The following is a 19968-nucleotide window of genomic DNA, read 5'->3' as shown; positions in this document are numbered from 1 at the left end:
TGCTGTGTATAATCACTGCAGTTTACTCATAGGATGGGAATGGTCTTATTCAACTACACATTGTTCTGACTTCAGCCAAGCTGGACTAAAACACAGCTTTGTTTATACAGTTTTTCTAAGACTAAAATGAGATTTTGACAGCACTGAGACTCTTCCTGTGCTTCCTGCACAGACATTTCTGCTTTAAATATGCATAGTGAGAGGCAGTGAGAGAAGGTACTCACCTAGTTCAGGTGCTTTGCTTAGCACAAATGCATATGCCCAGAATTTGCTGACAGGTCCAATGTAAAAACTCTGGTCACACACTGACTGCTTCAGGCCTTTGGTCATCAAAATGTACAGCATGTAAGCACCAGTTCGAACAGCACCAAATATACTTTAAAAAAAAAGGAGAAAAAGAAGAAAGTTGAGTGCATGCTTAACAGCTACACACCATCACTTCAAATCATTGTGAGAAATGGGCCACAAATGTGCTGAAATAATAAATCTGAGACAGTTCTAAAGCTGAAGCAACTCGACCAGCTAGTAGGAAGTTATTTGTAACTCAGATTAGTAAATTGGACTGCAGCCACATCCCCTGGTGAAAGTCTGAAATGGCAACATCACCATTTTTTATTTCATCACTACAAGAATGATCCTCGGCTTTCAGGAGCAGTGGGATACATCTACTTCAGCTGAAAACAACATACAGAGTTTTGATGATGATGGTTGGGAGACTACAAAAAATGTGTTGATAAACAGCTGTCATCAATCAGGACCAAATCCCTCTTCTGATCTTCTCTTGTCTCTCCTTGTGCTTGTAACATCCATGGGAGCTTGGAGCATGGACAAACCCAACTAGAACACACAGATTTTGATGGAAGTCTCAGTCATGGCTGCTGTTCTGGTGCACATGCTGACTTCATACTTAATCTCTTAACAGACCACTGCTAACAGAAGAATCAACTAGTTGAATTGAGTCATAAACAGCAGATTCACCTTTAACTCATCAAAATGAGATACAAGGTAACAGTGTTCTGTAAATGAGAAACGCCAAGAGATTTGCAGTGGTATTAATTAGTACAATTCAGGGACACGTTCAGATAACAAAAGACATCCAGCTGATGTGCGGAACAAAGGCTTCTGTCTCAGCTTTGAGGAGCTCTGCAGAAGGAATTGCCTCACTGTTTTATGGCAAGAACATGCTTCCCCATTCTTTACCAATGTAGCTTATTGGCCCTTCAACAGCTGTGATGAATACTGTGTGAAAGAAGCAGGTTTCAGAAAACTGGAGCAAAGAAAGAACAAATCTCCTCTGGGTTTGACCATGCCTTACTTTGCATCGGTATCATGTCCCTGTGCCTCTAGCCAGGTCCATCTTACCTCCCCTCTGACTTCTTTGTGTCCTTGTCCTAGTCATGAATCCTCTGGTTCCTGCTCCGCCTTGGCACTTTTGGTGACTCACATGGCAACAAACTGAGCCATCTAAAATGGATATGTAGACATGCGTATGCAATGCAAGCTATGACTTATACAATGTAGGAAATAAGGAACAGGCCATCTGAAATGATATTTTCTCTGTTACTTGTCTTGTGAAGTCAGTATTCTTTAAGAAATGTGTTTTAAAATCATCAAGGTGGCCTCAAAAATTGAAGTCTATGGCAGTTCTCATGGCACTTGGTCAGATCAGACTGGTTCAAGTAAGCCCACTGAGCCTTTTCACCTAAGTTTTTATATCTTTTGCACAAAGTATTCAGATTTCCAAATGGGCAGCATTGATATACTCAGTCAAACCTGTTTGCTGCTAAGGAGCAATGTACCCAGTCCACAGCATGCACTCCACAACCAAGCAGAGCACCACTCAGCCTGGTGCTCTCCAGGCTTTGCCAGTGGCTCCACAGATGGGGCCCTACAGCCAGGTCACACCCAAGGAGAAGTGCCACACCCTGGCTCTCACACTATTCCATTTTGATCTCTGAGGTTTCACTGTGCCATCAGGAAATTCAGACAACAGTGACCACTGAAGAAGCTACTATTATTATCTGCTGTTTGTATGACGTATTTGCTCATGGGCCTTACTGACAGATAAGTCCTCTTGTGTAATGTGCCAATAAAAACCTATCCTGCTGTGGTAACATGTGTACTGAAGGAATTAGCCGAGTCTGGGTTTCCCATTAGCATTGCCCAAACCAATGCACAAACTTCCAGGCTCAGGCAAGGCAGCCATTGCAGTCTCTTACATTCATCCACCCCAGTATGAAGAGAGAGTGCAGTATTCTTAGCATCTATGCAGTCCGTAGTGCATCCTCTCCATACAGGGTTGCTCCCTGCTCCACCCAACCCCTCCTCCAAAATGCTTTCTCAGATCTTTCAGGGATCAGTCCATTTAACTTGGCAGAGTGTGCCAAAGCCTGCAGGAGGAGTTTTGAAATGAGGTGAAACTTGTTCTGTGTCTTCTTTCTGGCATTTACACATGCACTTTTTCTTTCTTCTCAGGAGTTGCAATTCTTATTACCATGAAGACAGAAGATCCTGACAGAGTTGTGATCTGATCACTTCCTGAGGCAGTAAACTCCTCAGGCTAGCTAGGGCAAGCTGCTGCTTGTTCCTATGCTTTGGGTGGTGGGTGGAAGAAGATCAGGCAGAATATCTCATGAGACACTGGTTCTCCCATTAACAAATATCTCAGTACTGGTATTAAAATGGGGGGAAAATAGGAAAATTTTAAATAGCTCCAAGCAACATGCCTTGTCTTGTAGAGAAGTTGTACTCCTTTCCTAAAATATAATTTATTATTGAAGTTTTAAAACCAAAGAGAATTCTGTGCCATGAACACAAACTCAGATGAGACGAGCACTTGTTCAAGCAACAGGAAAACATTGACTTAACTGTAAGTGATTGACTGTGGACACCCAGGGATTTAATCTGGATTGATAACAGAGCCAAAGAGTATTTGCTCTGTAGGGATTACAGAGTTTCACTTTGCTGTCCTTGAGATTATAATGCTGTAATTCTTCCCGTCTTTCTGTCTAGTAGCTACTGCAGAGCTCTCCTTGGAATGCACAAACACGCTAGCTGACTTCCAGTCCCACTTACTTTTCCGTTATTTCCCAGCATGGTGGCTTCCTCTAGTTCCATGACTATAGAAGAAGCGACCACAACTACTGCATTACATACAGACTAATCAGAATTTTTCAACGGTAAAAAACAAGTTACATTTTTGCATAATTCACAAGGGAAGGCTTTATAAATAAGGAGGATGGGAAACTGGAGGTAATTGATCTAATTACCTAAATAGGTGCCATGAGCAGGTAACTGTTTAAGAGATTTGCTGCATTGCAAAACAACACCTTGCCAACAAGCACACACCACCAGAGACAGAAAAAGAGATAATGCATGCCTGCAAATGTGCCTTGGATCCAGAAAGCCAAGAGTGCTTTTTGTGCCTCCACCATTTGTTTGTTTGTTTATTCTGTAAGGTAAGATAAACCAACACATTTCTATCTTGCAAAGACATAATGTGCAGCAATGTGATGACCTTGCTTACTCAATAAATCACTTCTGCTTCATTTTGTCCTTGCCCTGCTCTCTGCTGTAGCTTTTGTGAGGTATTCAAATGAACTGCTTACCAAAGCAGTCTGTCTGGTGGGAATCATCTTGCTGGGGTTTTAAAAATAAGGTAGCAGTGAAATACAGTAAAATTACAGCCTTTTGCAGCTACAGAGACTGATCAGAAACAACCTGCAGTGGCTAGTGGAGCTTGCTCATCTGTTCAGACTCAAAATGACCTACATCCTCCTTCCTTGAGGCAGTGACTTCTCTGGGAGATGAGTAAGTGCCCAATTGATATTTTACTGTCCATAATATGATCAAAATGTATCCATGAGTAAAATAAAAATTAATACTTTTCTCTCACAAATTTGTTTTCAAATAGGGGCCTTAAAACACATCCCATGCATGGGTTAGGTGCAGCATTAAGAAAGAGCAAAACTGAGGGTTGGGGAGGTAGCCAACAGGAAGACAAAGCAGATGTTAGTGGCTGAAGCCTTTTACTGCTCTCCGTTCACTCCATCCTACTTACCAGGAGGGAGTGAAGCACTTCTTTCTCAAAAGCCTGAGAGGGCAGCAGGTAGTTCAAGACTTGAGTTCAACTCCAGCTGCCATTGTAGCAGGCTCAGCTCCTCCTCACAGTGAAGAGGACACTGCTCATTTTTGCTAGGGCTGCCTTCTGTGCAGACCCATCACTGCACTTGGTTCCTGACACCTCTGGACATCCTGGTACAGGATCAACACTGCAGAATTGAGCAGGGAATATGACTTCCACATTAAAAAGAAAAAAAATTAAAGCTCATCAGAGAATACAGTAACATTTCCTAAAGGATTTTAGTGCTGTGATAATCACAGAGCAGAAGTTCTCTGCTCTGGTTTGTGTCTTAAAAAGGCTTTAACACAACCAAAGACATCATGCAAACTGTACCTGCAGAACTAGGTGAAGGCAGCATTGAAAGAGATAAAAGTCTTGACTATAGCTAAGGTGAATATAAAATATATCAGCTACAAGCTACATGCCAAAAGTATTTTCCAAAGTATGCCATCCTGCATACACAGCACCAGCAGAGAGCAGTAGGGAGCCTGTAGACAGCAAGACCCAGCTGTGCTGTGCAAAAATAAGGGTTGGCAGGGACTTCAAGTAAAGCCCTCCCTACCCAGATCCACAGGCTGTTCAACATGGCGCAAACCATAGGCACCCAACTGGTTTAATCAGTCTCTGATGTGTCATCCTGTCCTCTGCCATGGGTGTACTGGGCTAGCCCAGCAGTAAGCCATCCAGACACCCAGATAGAGCTCTCTGGGTCTAGCTCCAGCCTGGGGCCTGAGAGAAGGAGAGAAGGAGAGAAGAAATCTTAATTCTGCCCTGACCTGCTTAGATGGCAACTCACATGTGTCCCGGCAGGTGAGTCCATGCCCCAGGAGCACAGAGAGGTGAAGGAGGGCAAGTAGCCCTCCTCCACGAAAGCCAGATCGAGCAGACAGTAGTCCTGGGAGAATAGCCAAGATGACCTTATGTGCAGTCACAGCCCCTAGACTGCATCCTGCTTGCACCATAATGGTGAGAAAAACGGCAAGCAGGTTCTTTGGTTGTTGCTTTCATTTTAGCATGCAAAATATTTAGAGGAAGCTCTCTGAATTTGAAACAAACATTTAAAGGTCAGCAGGTGAAGAACAGAGCTTTCTACACCTTCCTTCGTGACAAACAAAAACACATTCACCCTGCTGTTCTGTTCACCAGGATTACTTCTGTGGTCATACCAAGATTCCCTTCTGCTGTTGAAGAGCAGGTCTCTTAATCCAATAGAATGGCCTGTCTGATTTAAAACTCACAGTCCTCAGAAAAGAGAAACAAAATGCTCCTGCTGTGGCACAGGAGCATGGGACGCTCAGCAACTCCTCAATCTGACAAGACAGTGTGTCAGTGTAGTCCAAGAGCATGCCTAGAGAAAGTAGTTACTGTAAAATGGCAGCAGAATATTTCTGTGCTTGTCCAAGCAGCAGAAAACATAAATATAACAGAAAATATAAATGTAAGCAGAAAACAGAAATGTAAAATACACACTGATACTCAGAACACATGGAGAAAGCATCTGTAAGAGAAAGAACAACTTGGACAGAAATGCAGCTAAAGCCACCTCACCATACATCTCTGAACAGGGCAGTTACCCCCAAATCAGTAAACAAACTGAGAAACTCCTAGTATTCTCAAGCAGCATGTATCAAGGTGGATCCATATGAAGCAATGTCTCATATCCCTCAGTCATTTACTTAAGTTTGTAACGTGACAAACATGGTAGGTTTGGTTTGTAGTTCTTCGGATGTACTTCTAGAGCTTTTCTCCTCCATCTGGTAAGAGTAAGCTTCTTTCAATTCACTCTTACTTTCTGCAGTCTTATGAAACATGGTACCAGAGCACCAGTCCATCAATAATATGCACCAAGTGGATGACACGGCAGAGACAGGACTAGGTGACAGCTTCATTAAGAACCTGGTGGATTTTGTTCCTGGAGAGGAAACTATTTGTAGATTTTTATGTGTCTCCCATGAAACCCTGCTTAGGCCATGTGAGAAGGACAGTAGTTTTGTCTGACTGAAAAGACACAGAGGTACCTCTGGAGGACACAAGTGCTGAAGGGGCCTCTTGCCTCGCAAGCCAGAAGACAGAAAAACTTTTTCCAAGCGTGCCGCAGAATTATTTCTTCCTAGGCAACTTCAGATAAAGTTGACAGACCAGTGCTGGGAAATAGCCCTTTCCAGGAAGGAAGCACACAAGGATGTGTCCCATCTATCAAACAGGGCAGGAGTTCTGGCAACATGCATTTGTATAGTGATGACACACTATACATTCATCTGTATTATAAGAAGATACACCTAAACTATTATCTCTGTAGACAGATGAGGTAGTCAGATCACAGTGTGCTTGCTGCTTTGCTATGGCTGCAGTGATTGTACTACCAAAACAGTAGGAAAGACGGAAGATGTAATGAACTGTTGGCCTGCTCCCAACCTAAAATCTGTGCTTACATTTCACAGTGGCCTCAGGTCCCACAGGAACAGAATACTCTGGGAAATTGCTAACCTTTGTGTCAAAAAGACCATCAAACAAAATTTTAGTATTTAAATCAGGAGGTTTATGGGAGTCTGCTCTCATAATCTATTAAAAAAAAAAGGAAAAAAAAAAAAAAGAAACTGCAGTTTTTCCAGTTCTCCCAGGATATGGTTGTAGTGAGAGTAGTTTCTTTTTAAAGTTAAGCCAAAATCAAAGGGAATGTCCAGGTTAATGTGGTTATCTGGGTGGTCTCAAGTGAGGAAAGGATATTAGAGTCTGGCCTGTGCTGACCAGAATTATGAACCAACAACGTACTGATTTTTACCCATGCCTGGTTGCTTATTTAAAGCCTATTGTTCTGAAGCTGTTTTGTGGGTAGACATGCCAGATTGTTTTGAGGCTGGGGGAAGAATTAAAACCATGAGAGTAGCCTGCCCAAGAGCCTGCCCAACAGAAAGAGTATTCATTCCACCGAGGGGACTGGCGAGACCTGCCATAGCACACCAACCTTCCAATATACTGAAGCAATGGGCGAGAAACAAACATTGTTTCCTGGCTAATTAAGTTTCATTAAACTTAAGAGTCCATGCGCACATGTTCACAGAGTATCCCAGAGAACAAATATGGGTCCTGTGGGCCTCCCCTTCTGGGAGGGTGGACAGGTGCACAAATGTAGCAAAGGAGCAGCACAACCACCAGAATTTGCCTTTGCTTTGCTCTGTTTTCTGACACCCAAGCTGCTTCTTGGGTGTTTGTGGACTGGCAAGATTTCATTGCAGCTGTTCATCCCCTTCTTTTTTAATTAAAAAAAAAAAAAAAATTAATCACCTCTTAACTCTTTTTGTTTGGGGTTTTGTTTTTTGGTTTTTTTTTTTTTTTCCAGTGAAGTGCACATTCAATCCACATCTGGACAGCTTTGCATGGGGAAGGGAGGAGCAGTACTGCCTTCATGGAGCAACGTGCATATATACGTGATGATGTAACATTAAAAAAATGTTGGATCTTCGAGGTGGAACAAATTCTCCAAAAGAGAGGAGGAATTAATTAAGCCTATGACAATTTTAATATTCAGTTTCACTAAGAAGTTGGCAGACTACTTGAATGTTATCTCAGATGTGATTCCTGTCTTAGTTTGCCTTGACTGTATTCAAACGCAGTTCCCCAAAATCCTGGATGTTCTTGTATTTAAACAGGTGTAGAAACTATGTGGCTGCTTTCAGCTTATCTTTGATTGCCAAATCATGCTATTTTCACCGTACAGTGAGAAATTATACACTAAGAAACCAATCATTAAGTACAATTGAAATGTGGACAATGACTGAAAAATATCATTTGGCTGTTGTTCAGTGACCTACATGGAATTAATGGCCCTTGTTTTGATCTCAAGGAGATAATGAAAGCTGTGGCTAAGTCACTGCAATTTAACCTGTCCTCTAATCTCACTAAAAAGCAGCCTAGAAAAGGATCTGGCACCCAACATCCTAAATTGTCAATGTGACACAAGGACAACCTATAAGAGATCTTCATATATATTAACGACTGACTAGAAAAACCAGCTTTGTAAGTCTACACCTAGTCATTAAAAACATTTTGCTAAGTTTGTGGAACAGAGGGTTACATTTTCCAAATTAAATTAATCCACCTCTCGGTCAGTGAAGGATACACAGGAATACGGTTTTCATCTAAGTGACAAAAATGTTTGGAAAATAAAAATGCTGGCTATGGATTTGGTCTTTCAACTCTAAGTGTCACATTGGTGAGGCATTTTACAAGAATTTAAAAGAGACATTGGGACTTCCTTAATAGTTAGTTACCTTGAAATCCTAGAAAGACACTCGTTCAAATTGCTGATAATGAACTTGGCCTGTTATTTTAATAAGAAATAGCAAAGAAAATTAGTGTAATTAGGCTGTTGTTCATCATCCTTCAGTGCTTCTGAAGTGCTTTCCAGGTATGGATCAGAATGGGGGACTATCTACATCCTTGCAACATAGGTAAAAAACCCATGTTAGCGGGGCAGAAAAGTTAATGCCAATATTCTTAAATATTCTTAAAACCTCCTTTTTTCCTTTAGTAATACACTCAGTTGATAAAACTACAAATATGCAGGTTTTAATACCATTCAGCAGTAACCGATTCTGAGGAAAGTTCATTTTAAAAGGCTGTATCTACTCAAGTCTATGAAGGAAAAGCCTGAATACATAACCATTGAGTCAGACAAAAATGAAACCCTAAACTCCCACTATAAAACATTCAAAGTTAGTCTTGCAGAAGACTGCAGTGTTTGTCTTTACTATGTTTGGGATTTGGGACTATCATGACATTACTGTGCACCTAAGCTGAACTCCCTTCTGCTCTATACTCTTTGCATTTCATTGGAAAAAAACCCCACTGGCTATAATTTTCACATATTTTCTTTTAACAAAAATATCTTTGGGCACAGTTGTGAAAACATGTTACTGAGTCTTCTCTGGTGCTGATGAACTATGGTCATTACTTACCCCTCTTTACCCCTTTGCAACCGTGTTTAGACAGCCATGTGCTCAGTTACCGTAATTTAGTTGCTAGTAGATAACTGAAAGCACAGTAACTCCCTTGTGCCTGTGTCCTCCAAGGCCTAGCCTATTAATACAATTATTTGAGACCATTATTTATTCTCTTACAATGGGCAGGAACAAGAAAAAAATTATGGAAAAAGCACCTTGGTCCTGTGATATACCTTTTTCCTATGGTAACAGGACATCTTTAAAAGAACGTTGTCATAAATTAACAAAATAGCCCTTTAAGAGCTACTTCCATTAATGTAATTCTTTAAAAAGAACACAGAACTCATCCTCTTTAGCCTGTGTCTAAAAGGCCATAAGGTATGTACCTATACTCCTCATAATGACTAAACTACTATGATTAAGAGTACAGCTTTCACAAATGTTTTAGACTAAGAACATTTTGCTGGTTGAATGGCCATGCCATTTAACTGGACTGGTAAAAGATGCAGCTGAAAGTCTCTCCTTCACTTTGTTTTTAACGACGTGATTTCACTGCTTTCAGTCACAGTGGGGAAAACAATGACCAGGGAAGGCAGGAGTCTTTCCAGCCACCCGTGGTGCTACCAAGTTCAAAATTTGTCACTGCTTTCTGCTCTAGGAAGCCACTGAAAAGACATTTAACACACTGGTTTTTATCTCTCTGCTGGATCTTGTTTCTTTAGAGGGTGACAGCAAACCAACGGGATCAACTCCCTGGAAATACATTTAGGCTATGGTCAAGAGTGCATCAGCAACCGTACCAATGTTGTATTAAATAACTTTCCCGTTAGAGAGGCCTGTCACACATTCTCACTATACAATCCACTGCTCTGAGGAACAGAATTGAGTGCCTCCAAAACATACTTATACAAATAGTTACCATCTCTGTAAGGTCATGAGAACACTAAGAATCTAACAAACCTAAACAGCAAACCCTTCCTTTTAACGGCTTGCTGTCCAGCTGCTTCTCTGCCTCTCCCTCTGCCCACCTCCTGACTGGGAAGGAAGACAGATGGGTCTTGCAGCCCACTCACAGAGTCCTCCCTTGCCTTCCTTGAAGGTGATGGAAACTCATTCAGGGTGGAGTCCAAGGTACAATATTGTTTAAAAAAAAAAGGAAGAAAAGGGGGAGATGAAGACTAACATATGCTTTTTCTTCAGTGTAGTGGTCTTACCCTAAAACCTGGTGGTCAGCAGTACTGGAGGTGTTTTATAATGGGGCACTCAAGCTCTCAGTACCATGTATGTGAGCAGAAATTGTACTGATCTTTGCCATTTTTATCACTCTATTTCATAGAATCCTAACAGAAATTCACATGTATTTTGAGGTTTGGGTTCAGTCCTATCAAAATCCCAATGCAAAATTTGATAAATTCCCCTTCCATCTCTAAAAAAAACCAGCCATCACTGAACCAAATACACAAGCCCTGCTTTTCAGACCTTTCTACTGTATCCGATCCAGACGTCTATCTAGCAAGCTTTTCAATTGGGTTTTTAGTTGGGACAAAAACCTGAAGCCAGGCCAGCTCAGAGTGATTTAAAAATTGTGCAAATATTTTACATGGCTCTAAGAAATAATATATCATTTGTGTAGATTTATATACCCATAAGCATATGCATACATGTCTGGGTGGTTACTAGTTTCGCATGTGATACATTTTGGGGAGGGAAATGAGACACACTAAAGTGACAGCCCACTCTGTAGTTTTCAAGGGAGAGTAGATATTGTGCTCTTTGCATCACTATTTTTTTTTTCTCCTTGGCAATAAATCCCTCAATGCAGGGCTGCTCCTTTCAGCCCTTCCCTCCATGTGGGTCCACTCCTTTCAGCCTTTCCCTCTTGTCAGATTTCCCAATCACAACTCACCTGGCTTCCAAAATCATTTCTTTGTCCTTTTTATTGACAAAACTGGAAAGAAAACCAGGCTTAACTTATTTCCTTCCCTCTCCAGGGACCTCATTAAGCATACCCAAACAGTGACATCTCTGCAGGGCTCTGGATCAATGGACACCGTCATCTGGAGTTTTTAATCACATTAACACCACAGCAGAGTAAAATCCATCTGATTCTCTCTTGCTAAAGTGGCAAGCTCAAGAGTCCTGCCAATTGCTGCAACTACTACTGGGAAGGCTTATTTATATGTGTGGATAAAAATCAATCTACCACAGCTAGCACCTTCCAGTCCCTCCTCACAGAGACTGAATTCCCTCTCCAGGAAATGCAATTTGATCTCCCAGACCTGCCTTCTTTATGATTTGGATTAGCTATGTTCAGACAATCCTGAGGAGCAGTGTAGAAAAATAATCAATAAAGAGCAGCTCTGTGAGCCAGTGGATGAACCTGCACTGCTTATAAAACATAGCAGAAAAGCAAATGCCAGGGCTAGATTCCTACAAGCAGTCTTTGCAAAAAAGGAGAAGGTAATTTGAGGAAAAAAAAAAAGATTATACTCATATGGTGAGTCTTAGAGTGCTCAGCAGCTATAAAAAAATCCATTGGGTTTTGGTAGAGGTAAACAAGGGGCACTGGTAGGTCTGAAGGGCTGTTGCACTCGATCATTACCCTAGGAACAAGAGAGAATAGTAAAAGTTGCTTACAGGGACATCTGTATAACCCTGTGCAACTGAAAAACATGTCACTGCTTGAAAATCATTTCACTGAATGAAAAATAATTTTTCAGTTCAACCCACACACCACTACATCTCATCTGACTTCCAAAGAGTCAGTGACAAGCTAATCAATAGTAATTACCTATCATCTGGTCTTGTACTCCTCTGTGTGCTGTTACCTGACGCTGCTCCCCGATTATCTGGCACATGGAGGGTAAGAACTTGCTGGAACAGTATTTCTTGATGAAAGCTGTTATTTCTTAAACAATAACTCACTCTTCACTCACTAAACAGTAATTGGACTTTTGTTGCAGCTGAAGATCCCTGACACCCTGTGAAGGCTGTATACTCACTGAAATGTTTCCATATTTTTTTGGCATTAATTTCAGCAAGTTTGGACTAAAAAGCAAAAAAAACCCCAAAAAACACCCAAACAATTTTCAACTCAAGCACTGTGTTTCTTGCAAAATCTCATAAGAATTAAGGAATTCATCTCAGAATTTCTAACGTAGCCCATGAGAATTCATACGCACAGTGTATCTCTTAAGCAATCCTTAATGAATGCTTCAGGGGCATTTGCACTTGGTCCTGTTTAGCAATATTCCAGTGATTTAAATGATAAGCCAAAAAAAAGTGGCATATCTATTTCTGCAGGATAAATTAAAAATGCTTATAGGATCAACTGTATCAAGTTGGTAGAGTTACTGTCATGCATAGCACTGAAATGGATGTATCCAGGAGTACGAAATAATCGTAGGCAAATAATGCCAAAAAGTATTAAAGTAAAAGATTTAATAGAGAATCAAGCCAGCCAATGGAGCTAGTCATCACTAAAGCTGTGAAACAGGCAGATAAGAAAGTAAGCAAAATTTAAGTTACAGGAAAAGGCTTGCTACTTGAGAGAATAAAGAAGGCTTAAAGAAGATAAAAGTTATAATACAGCTGGAATTAGCTGCTCAGATCTATATGTTTAATGGCAGTTACGGGCCTAGAGCCATCCATCATCTTTTTTTCACTCTGTCGTCCCCAGGGCAGTACTCCTGCAAGTGTCTATTAGAGTAGTCTGATCTCATTGATTCACCTATAGTTGGTAAACAAATATATTTTATTTATTCAGCAAACTAGGGAAAGATGCTGAATGGTATAGGCATCAGGATGCACATTGCTTTAGAAGAAGTTGAACTCATTGCAAACTGGTGTCTTCGCTAAACCACAGTTTGACACCTGTGTGTGAACGCTGTTTGGTTTGGCGGTGTCTATTAACAGATGTGATGTTCAATTTGATAGGTCATGCAAGTTAACAGCTCTCGTTGCTTTATTCCCACTGTCTCCAACAAGCACGAGCTGTTGGGGACTTACTCGGAAGATTACTCATGGAGATTTCTGTTCCCCAGGAATTTCTGCATGGGGGGAGGACCTTTTACCAGCTGAGTAAAATACAGAAGTGCTGCTGCTGGGGGACAGATGGGAGGTTTGATTTCTTTTGAATGAATTATCTACTTTCTCTCTAGTACAGTTCCCATCTTAAGCCACCAGACAGATGCTCTTTATTCCTCAAATACACTTTTCAGTCTGCTCCTCGTTTAAAATGGAGAGGAAAAATCTCACTCCCAGAAGGTTATGCTTTAAGTATGACATTCATGTTGAGTGGTGGCCAATGAAGGCTCCTGTGGGCTGGAACAGGGTGATCTCATGAGAAAGGTATAATTCAAGGTGACAAACCAAGTGTCAGCACTCACTGTCTGAGAGAATGGGGAGGGAATAGGGCTAAAATGAGCACAACAGCTGCTTTCCAAATAATGGACTGAATTCACTTTGCTAAGATGTTTTCTAGCAATAAAGACAAACAAGAAAGTAAACAGCCAGAGTAAAAAAAAAAAGTTTTTCAAGACAGGAGGCCCAGCTTAGCACTAGGAAAAGGAATTTTTCACAGGAATTCTTAATCAATCCTATCCATATCTCCTGTAAAGTAGCATCAGCCAGGTGTCACAGTGAATCCCGAGTTTACTTTTAATTAGGTCTGAGAGGGAAAACTGGTAAAACCAGTTTACATTCAAAATTACTTTGATGGACACAAAATAGTGGACAGCAGTAGCAGCAGAGTGAATGAAGAGGTGAGATTTCAGAAGAGGATGGACACCGCATTTTGTTACATGGCATCAATTACAACTCTGGAGTAATCTTCTTACCTAGATGATCTTACTTAGAATAAATAAGGTACATATTGAGGACAGATCTTCTTGACAGTACTTTATTGCTCTTAGTCTATAATGCCGGCTACCATTTGTTTTGCGATGAATGAATTCACGCTACACAGCACTGTTCGTATTTCCTTATTGGGATTACAGTTTACATTAGAGAAAAGAAATTGTTCTTATACTGTTAAATCTCATCCAAAAGATTTTTTTATTTTCTCTCTAATCATTCTGAATTTCTCTTGTTCACCCAATGTTCAGCTTTTTCTCCAAAGTGGTAATTAAAAAGATGTTTCTAGTAACTGTTGTATAAGAAAATCAGGTAAGAGTATTAAGATGAACATGATTCTACAAGAATAAATTGTTAAGTAAGTATACATTTAGCATTTTACTGTTTTGGGTTCAGAGAAATGCCCTACTGAGAATATGCATTAATGCTTTACAAATGCTTTACAAATACAGGGAATTCACTAGGAATTCATTTGCTTTTACATTTGTAAGAGAGAAGATTATTATTTCACCTTAAATACTGCTTATTAACTTTAATGTTATTTGGCAAACACTGCTTTTTTCAGCAATTCATTTTCTCTCTGAATGTACTGTCAGGACCTTTATAAAATTTCTGAGTATTTGAAGATTTTGATGGATTGCTCAGCAACATTTGAAATGAAGTTGTGTTTAAATCTCCACGGCAAGTATCTGTGAATATCAGCCCTTGAGCTAGGACATAAATTTGAATCATTGTTTATTGATTTTCCTACTTATAAGCATGATAACTAGAATGTATTTCAGAGCCATGAATCCAAGCAACTGAAATTCTTTCTTTAAACTTATGTTTAGCCTTTTCTTTTCAGTTCAGCTCAGGAATAAGTTCCTCACAAAAAGACATGTTTCGGACTGCCTTGTCAGGAGCAGACTGCGGAACAAGTGCAAACCCTTCTATAAAATGCTGCTGTGCTTGCAGTAGCAAATCAGTTACACCAGTCTTGTAAAAGCAAGATGAGTCACCTTCTTCCTCTGAGCACTTTTGGGCTTGTCTTTCAAGTATAAGACCTGTTGCTGTTGGGATACTCTGCTTTAGAGGCTCTAGTTAGCTTTGTGGCAAGCAGCTAGTGACCTTCTAGTTAGTTTGACACCATTTCTACTACTTTGAAAGAAAGTGTTTCCCACGAAGAAAGACATTTGGAAACTGTAGTATCATCAACTGATTTTCACCACTGCTACAAAGCATGTCTGAATTTAGATTAGACTCTAAGTGATCTCAGGTGGTGATAAAAGCTTTATGGTTCTGTGGTTTGGCTGGACTAAGAGAAATCCCTTCTCTTACTGCACCAGTCATGGTCAAGCTTAGCCTCTGCCTACAAACAATTGCATCATGTTGGATGTTTTAGCTTCTTCGTCTCCCGTACTGATGTTACAGTATTCCCTAGGGAAGACAACATTTTACTATTATTAGTTCATGCCTGACCCTGAGACTTCTATTAGCAGCCCCTTAAGGATGAATAGCAAGTGAAAATGGTGCCATGTTGCTGTCTTGTGTGAAGACAAGGTGATCCAACACATGTTTAAACCCCTTAACAGCGATGCTACCCATACACAGACTCTGTGGTCTATAAAGGAGTTACAAAAATCCAGCTGAGATGTAACGAAAACATGAATTAATGACTTTGCATCCTTCTGTGAGATCTGGTCTCAGTATTGCTAATTCCTAGAGATGCCAGCATGACACTTTTGATATACTCCAAGTAAAAAATTCGATGCAGGACCCTTACTTTGAACATAAAGTAGCATGATGTCAGGTCACATGAATACAAAACTGGCAACTCAGATTTGATGTGTTTTTTCAAATTTTTAAGGCCAGGAAATATTCAGAAATACAGGGCTGACTGTCACTTTGATATGGAGGTGAATCAGCAACAGTTTCCTTGGGGTCTTGTGAGACTGAAAAATGAAATTTGTGTCAGCTTCCTAACAGCACGTTCCTGTTGTCACAGAGCAGCACAGAGTTGCTCCCCCAGGACCTCTGTATGTAACCATCTGAGCAAAAACACTTTATGAAAGTGTAGAAAGGAAAACAAACCAAAAGGCTGAAAACATTTCAGACTACAATAAACCTTCAATGCTTGAAACAAGTCAACAAACCTGCTAGGGAGAAAAAAAATCCTAACCTAACAACACAGGAAAAATATCCTAGACTAATTTCTCAGCAAAACATGCAGAAGCTCATGTTTTCACAGTGGTTTCCAAGGAAAAAGCAAGATTTACTACCAAGATTTACTGAGAAGCGGTAACCTTATTCCAGGGACAAAATGTTCAAAAGTAGTTGATGCTTCCAGACGGAAATAAAGCTGCTTTTCTGCCTCAGAAATCCTTCTGGCCAGTGTTGACACAAAGTTCACTCTTGACGGAGCTCCTGAATGCTCTGCGTGCTCAGTAGGGTGGTGTAGTTGTTTTGTTTCTTTATAAGCATGGCAAATTTCCTGTTGTAGCAGCTACCACATTTAAATGAATCCTGCGATGCATCAAGAAGAGTGTGGCCAGCAGGTCAAGGGAGGTTCTTCTCCCTCTCTACTCTGCCCTGGTGAGGCCTCATCTGGAGTCCTGTGTCCAGTTCTGGGCTCCTCAGCTCAAGAGGGACAGGGAAGTGCTGGAGAGAGTCCAGTGTAGGGCCACCAAGATGATCAGGGGAATGGAACATCTTTCATATGAGGAAAGGCTGCGGTATCTGGGGCTGTTTAGTCTGGAGAAGAGGAGATTGAGGGGCGATCTTATTAACATTTACAAATATCTAAATGGTGGGTGTCAGGAGGTTGGGACATCCCTTTTTTCTATAGTAGCTAGCAACAGGACAAGGCATAATGGGACAAAGTTGAAACACAAAAAGTTCCACTTAAACATAAGAAAAAACTATTCCACTGTGAGGGTGATGGAGCAGTGGCACAGGCTGCCCAGAGGGGTTGTGGAGTCTCCTTCCTTGGAGGTCTTCAAGACCCACGTGGACATGTTCCTGTGTGACCTGATCTAGCTGAACTTGCTTCTGCAGGGGGATTGGACTAGATGATCTCTAAAGGTCCCTTCCAACCCCTACCATTCTATGATCTAAATCTATCTGAATTGGCCTTCCAAGGAAGCAGAAATGTCTTCAGGCCAAGCATATGAAATACCTAGTTATGTGAGGAGCCAGAAAAAAAAGATCCAGGTTACTTGGAAAGTTTACAGTATTCAAAGTCTTGTGCAGCTTGCTAAGAGACTCAGTAAAGCTGGAGTGACCAGCGGTCCTGGACAGGATAGAAATATCAGGAAACGGATGTTCTAGTTAACACTTTTGTAAGAAGGTTTTAATGGATATTCTGCATTTCTTCTGTTTTCCAGGCAAGTCAAGCATTTCTAGTTTTGTACAGGACTGCAATTTACTACAGATGCTACAAAGGTTTCATGCTCTGTCCTAACTTCAAACATTTTGAGCTGTTTTTCCCCTTCCCTATTTCAGTGTTCTTGGCGCCTCAGAAGAGCAGAGCTTTCTAAGCGTAGCTACATAATTTTCATAATCAACTGATCCGCACCAGCTTAAATGCTTAGTGCTCCTCTGTACTTTAAACATCTCACACTCCTGCTTATCCTTCCCTCTCCACCCTGCTGTCTCATTTACTGACATGCAGGAAAGTGTGAGTTTTGCAGTGTTTGGGGGACACCTGTCCCTGAATGGTGCTACTTGAGCTGAAGGAAGAAGTAAACTCTACACTGGTGAACCCCTCTAAAATCGCATTCTTCTGGCCACTACTTCTTATCTACACAAGTAGGGCTCACCTCAAGTGCACAGCAAGAGGTGGTTTCTGTGGCAGGTTCATCCTGACAACTTGTAGCTTCAAAAACACATTTTCAAGTCCACATTTTAGATTTCACCCAGCATCACTCAGCAGCTCATGCTGACCATGCATTAGCTATTTCATATTATTACAATGAGTAACTCAAATTAGCAAGCACTGAATGTGTTGATTTCAAAGTCCACCTAGACAGAACTTCCATAGAGCAGTATATATTTCTGCTATTTGTTCACCAGTGCATTGCTTATGATTTTGAGAGTAAATTAACTACCGAAATTGCTTAAAAGTCCCACACTGAATGCCAGCCACAGACTCATCGCAAAATAATGTGATTTTAAAAATTCAACCTAGATACCCTCTGAAAAGGACAGTTCTGAAATCATGCTTACCCCTCTCAGACTGGGAGTGAAACTTCAAATGCTTTGTGTAAGTCAGCTAGTTTCTAGTGTCTACATTCAATAAGTGTAAGTGGAATATACATTTTAGTATCCTGCTGGCTACAAATCACTTTACAAACTGATCCACAACTGACATCTAGGAACCAATTCAACAGCTACTGAAATTCACCTAAGAGCAAAACTATGTTAGACACACTACCAGAAGTACAGGTCAAATGCAACCAAATGAAAACTATAAATTTTCAGAGTGCTAGAACTTGCTTTCAAATTTTTGCAGAGCGCTCAAAGTCTTGTCTGCATAAGAATTTAAGGGTATTGAAAAACTAATACAATCAAGCCACCATAAAGTTCTTCTGTTAGCATGTCCTAGCTGGATGAGACAACGTAGAAATAGAATTTTTCCCCAACAGAATTTTAGAAACTGTAAATGTGATGTAAGAATTTTGCAGAAAGAAAGAAAAGCCACAAAAGAAAGCAACTTCTCCCTTCCTGCTTTGTTTTACTCTGCAGAAACTCCCAGCTTAAACTATTCCCACCTTGCAAAACATCATGCACTCACTCACAGCTGCTCAGTAAACAAACCCGTTTTATGTACTTATGAACTAAATATCATCAATAATTATCAAATTGATACTAGAAAAACATACAGGTATCAGTGTTTGACAATGGTTTTCAAATGTTTTCTATGCTGTTGAGTGAATTTCCACTCATAATAGGCACTGAAATGCAAGATAATCTTTAGGTCTTCTATGTACTGTTACTAGTAAATTGTAACAAAAGTTTGTGTGTAAGGACTATTTTTATAAGTATTTGTTAATTCACTTCTTTTCCTTTAGCTTCATTAAAAAATAGGATATTAAGCAGAGAAAGTGGAATTCAGGTTGGTCAGTTTTACTCCTGACTTCAGCAGCTGTCAGGAATCTGAACTTGACTTACCCCATACTCAGTGATAAAGAGCCAATACACAGTTAGAGAGATGTGCATAACTAAAAAGTAGTCTTTCCCTGTGGAGTCACTCTATGCTATATTCACAAGCTCTTTGCAATGGAATAACCCAAAAGCAGAAACTAATTTCAGTTACAGTCACTTTATCTACTTGTCACCAAAAACAATGACTTTAGCTTTTCCTCACTATTATGGAGACCAGAGTCTTGACTAAATATTTCAAATATGCACCCACACAAATGTAATACCAACTAGTGAGAATAAGACTGGTATCTTAATGTGTTTATTTCCACTTGTAGCTTGCATGGTAAATTTACTGTAATGATAAGCATTTTTTCTCATTTCCTCACTTCATTTTCACCTTTGTTCTTCAAGAGGATCATTGATTTTCCTCTTCAAATGTCATGTGATCCAGCAAGTCAAAGGGGGTCATTTCAATGGTGAGGAGTGGATCAGGACACAAGCCTGAAGAGCAGAACTAAAGAAATGCCATTTCTGGGTGAGCTTGTCACATTAGCAGTTCAGTTCTGTGTGAAGAACTCCAACCCGTCTTTACGGTCTACTGTCAAAGGCGGTTGGTATGAAGAAATGCCTACCTGAAGACGGCAAGGCTCAGGGACCAGAGCACTAGTGGTTTCCTCAGTTCAAATTTTGCTCGTTTGTTCATTAGGTGCCGACCACCAAATATAAAGGCAGCATACAGAGCTGAAAACAGGAATGATTTTTTCCTGCAAAACAAAACAAAAAAACAACCTGTCAAATATTTAACTAGTATTATATACACTGTAGAGTCACATCTGGACATAAATGACAAAGGCTTGTGCATTTGCTTGAAAGGAAACTCTTTTGAAGACAATCCTGCAGTACAGCGGAGATTATTGTTACTGTATG

The 19968-nt window shown here is 40.4% G+C and overlaps 1 protein-coding gene across 1 annotated transcript in view; it reads right to left on the bottom strand.

The window, feature by feature from the left end:
• The window catches only part of ELOVL6 (ELOVL fatty acid elongase 6), a 79855-nt gene that overhangs the window by 7572 nt on the left and 52315 nt on the right, over window positions 1-19968 (bottom strand). The window contains exons 2-3 of the mRNA XM_061994050.1: window positions 19674-19805; window positions 225-376 (exon numbers count right to left, since the gene is read on the bottom strand). Of these exons, the coding sequence (XP_061850034.1) occupies window positions 225-376; window positions 19674-19805 (284 nt within the window). The remainder of the gene's footprint in view (window positions 1-224; window positions 377-19673; window positions 19806-19968) is intronic.

The sequence above is a fragment of the Colius striatus genome, chromosome 3, assembly GCF_028858725.1.
Source record: "Colius striatus isolate bColStr4 chromosome 3, bColStr4.1.hap1, whole genome shotgun sequence".
Lineage (NCBI taxonomy): Eukaryota > Metazoa > Chordata > Aves > Coliiformes > Coliidae > Colius > Colius striatus.
This window is presented reverse-complemented; position numbering and strand designations above follow the sequence as displayed.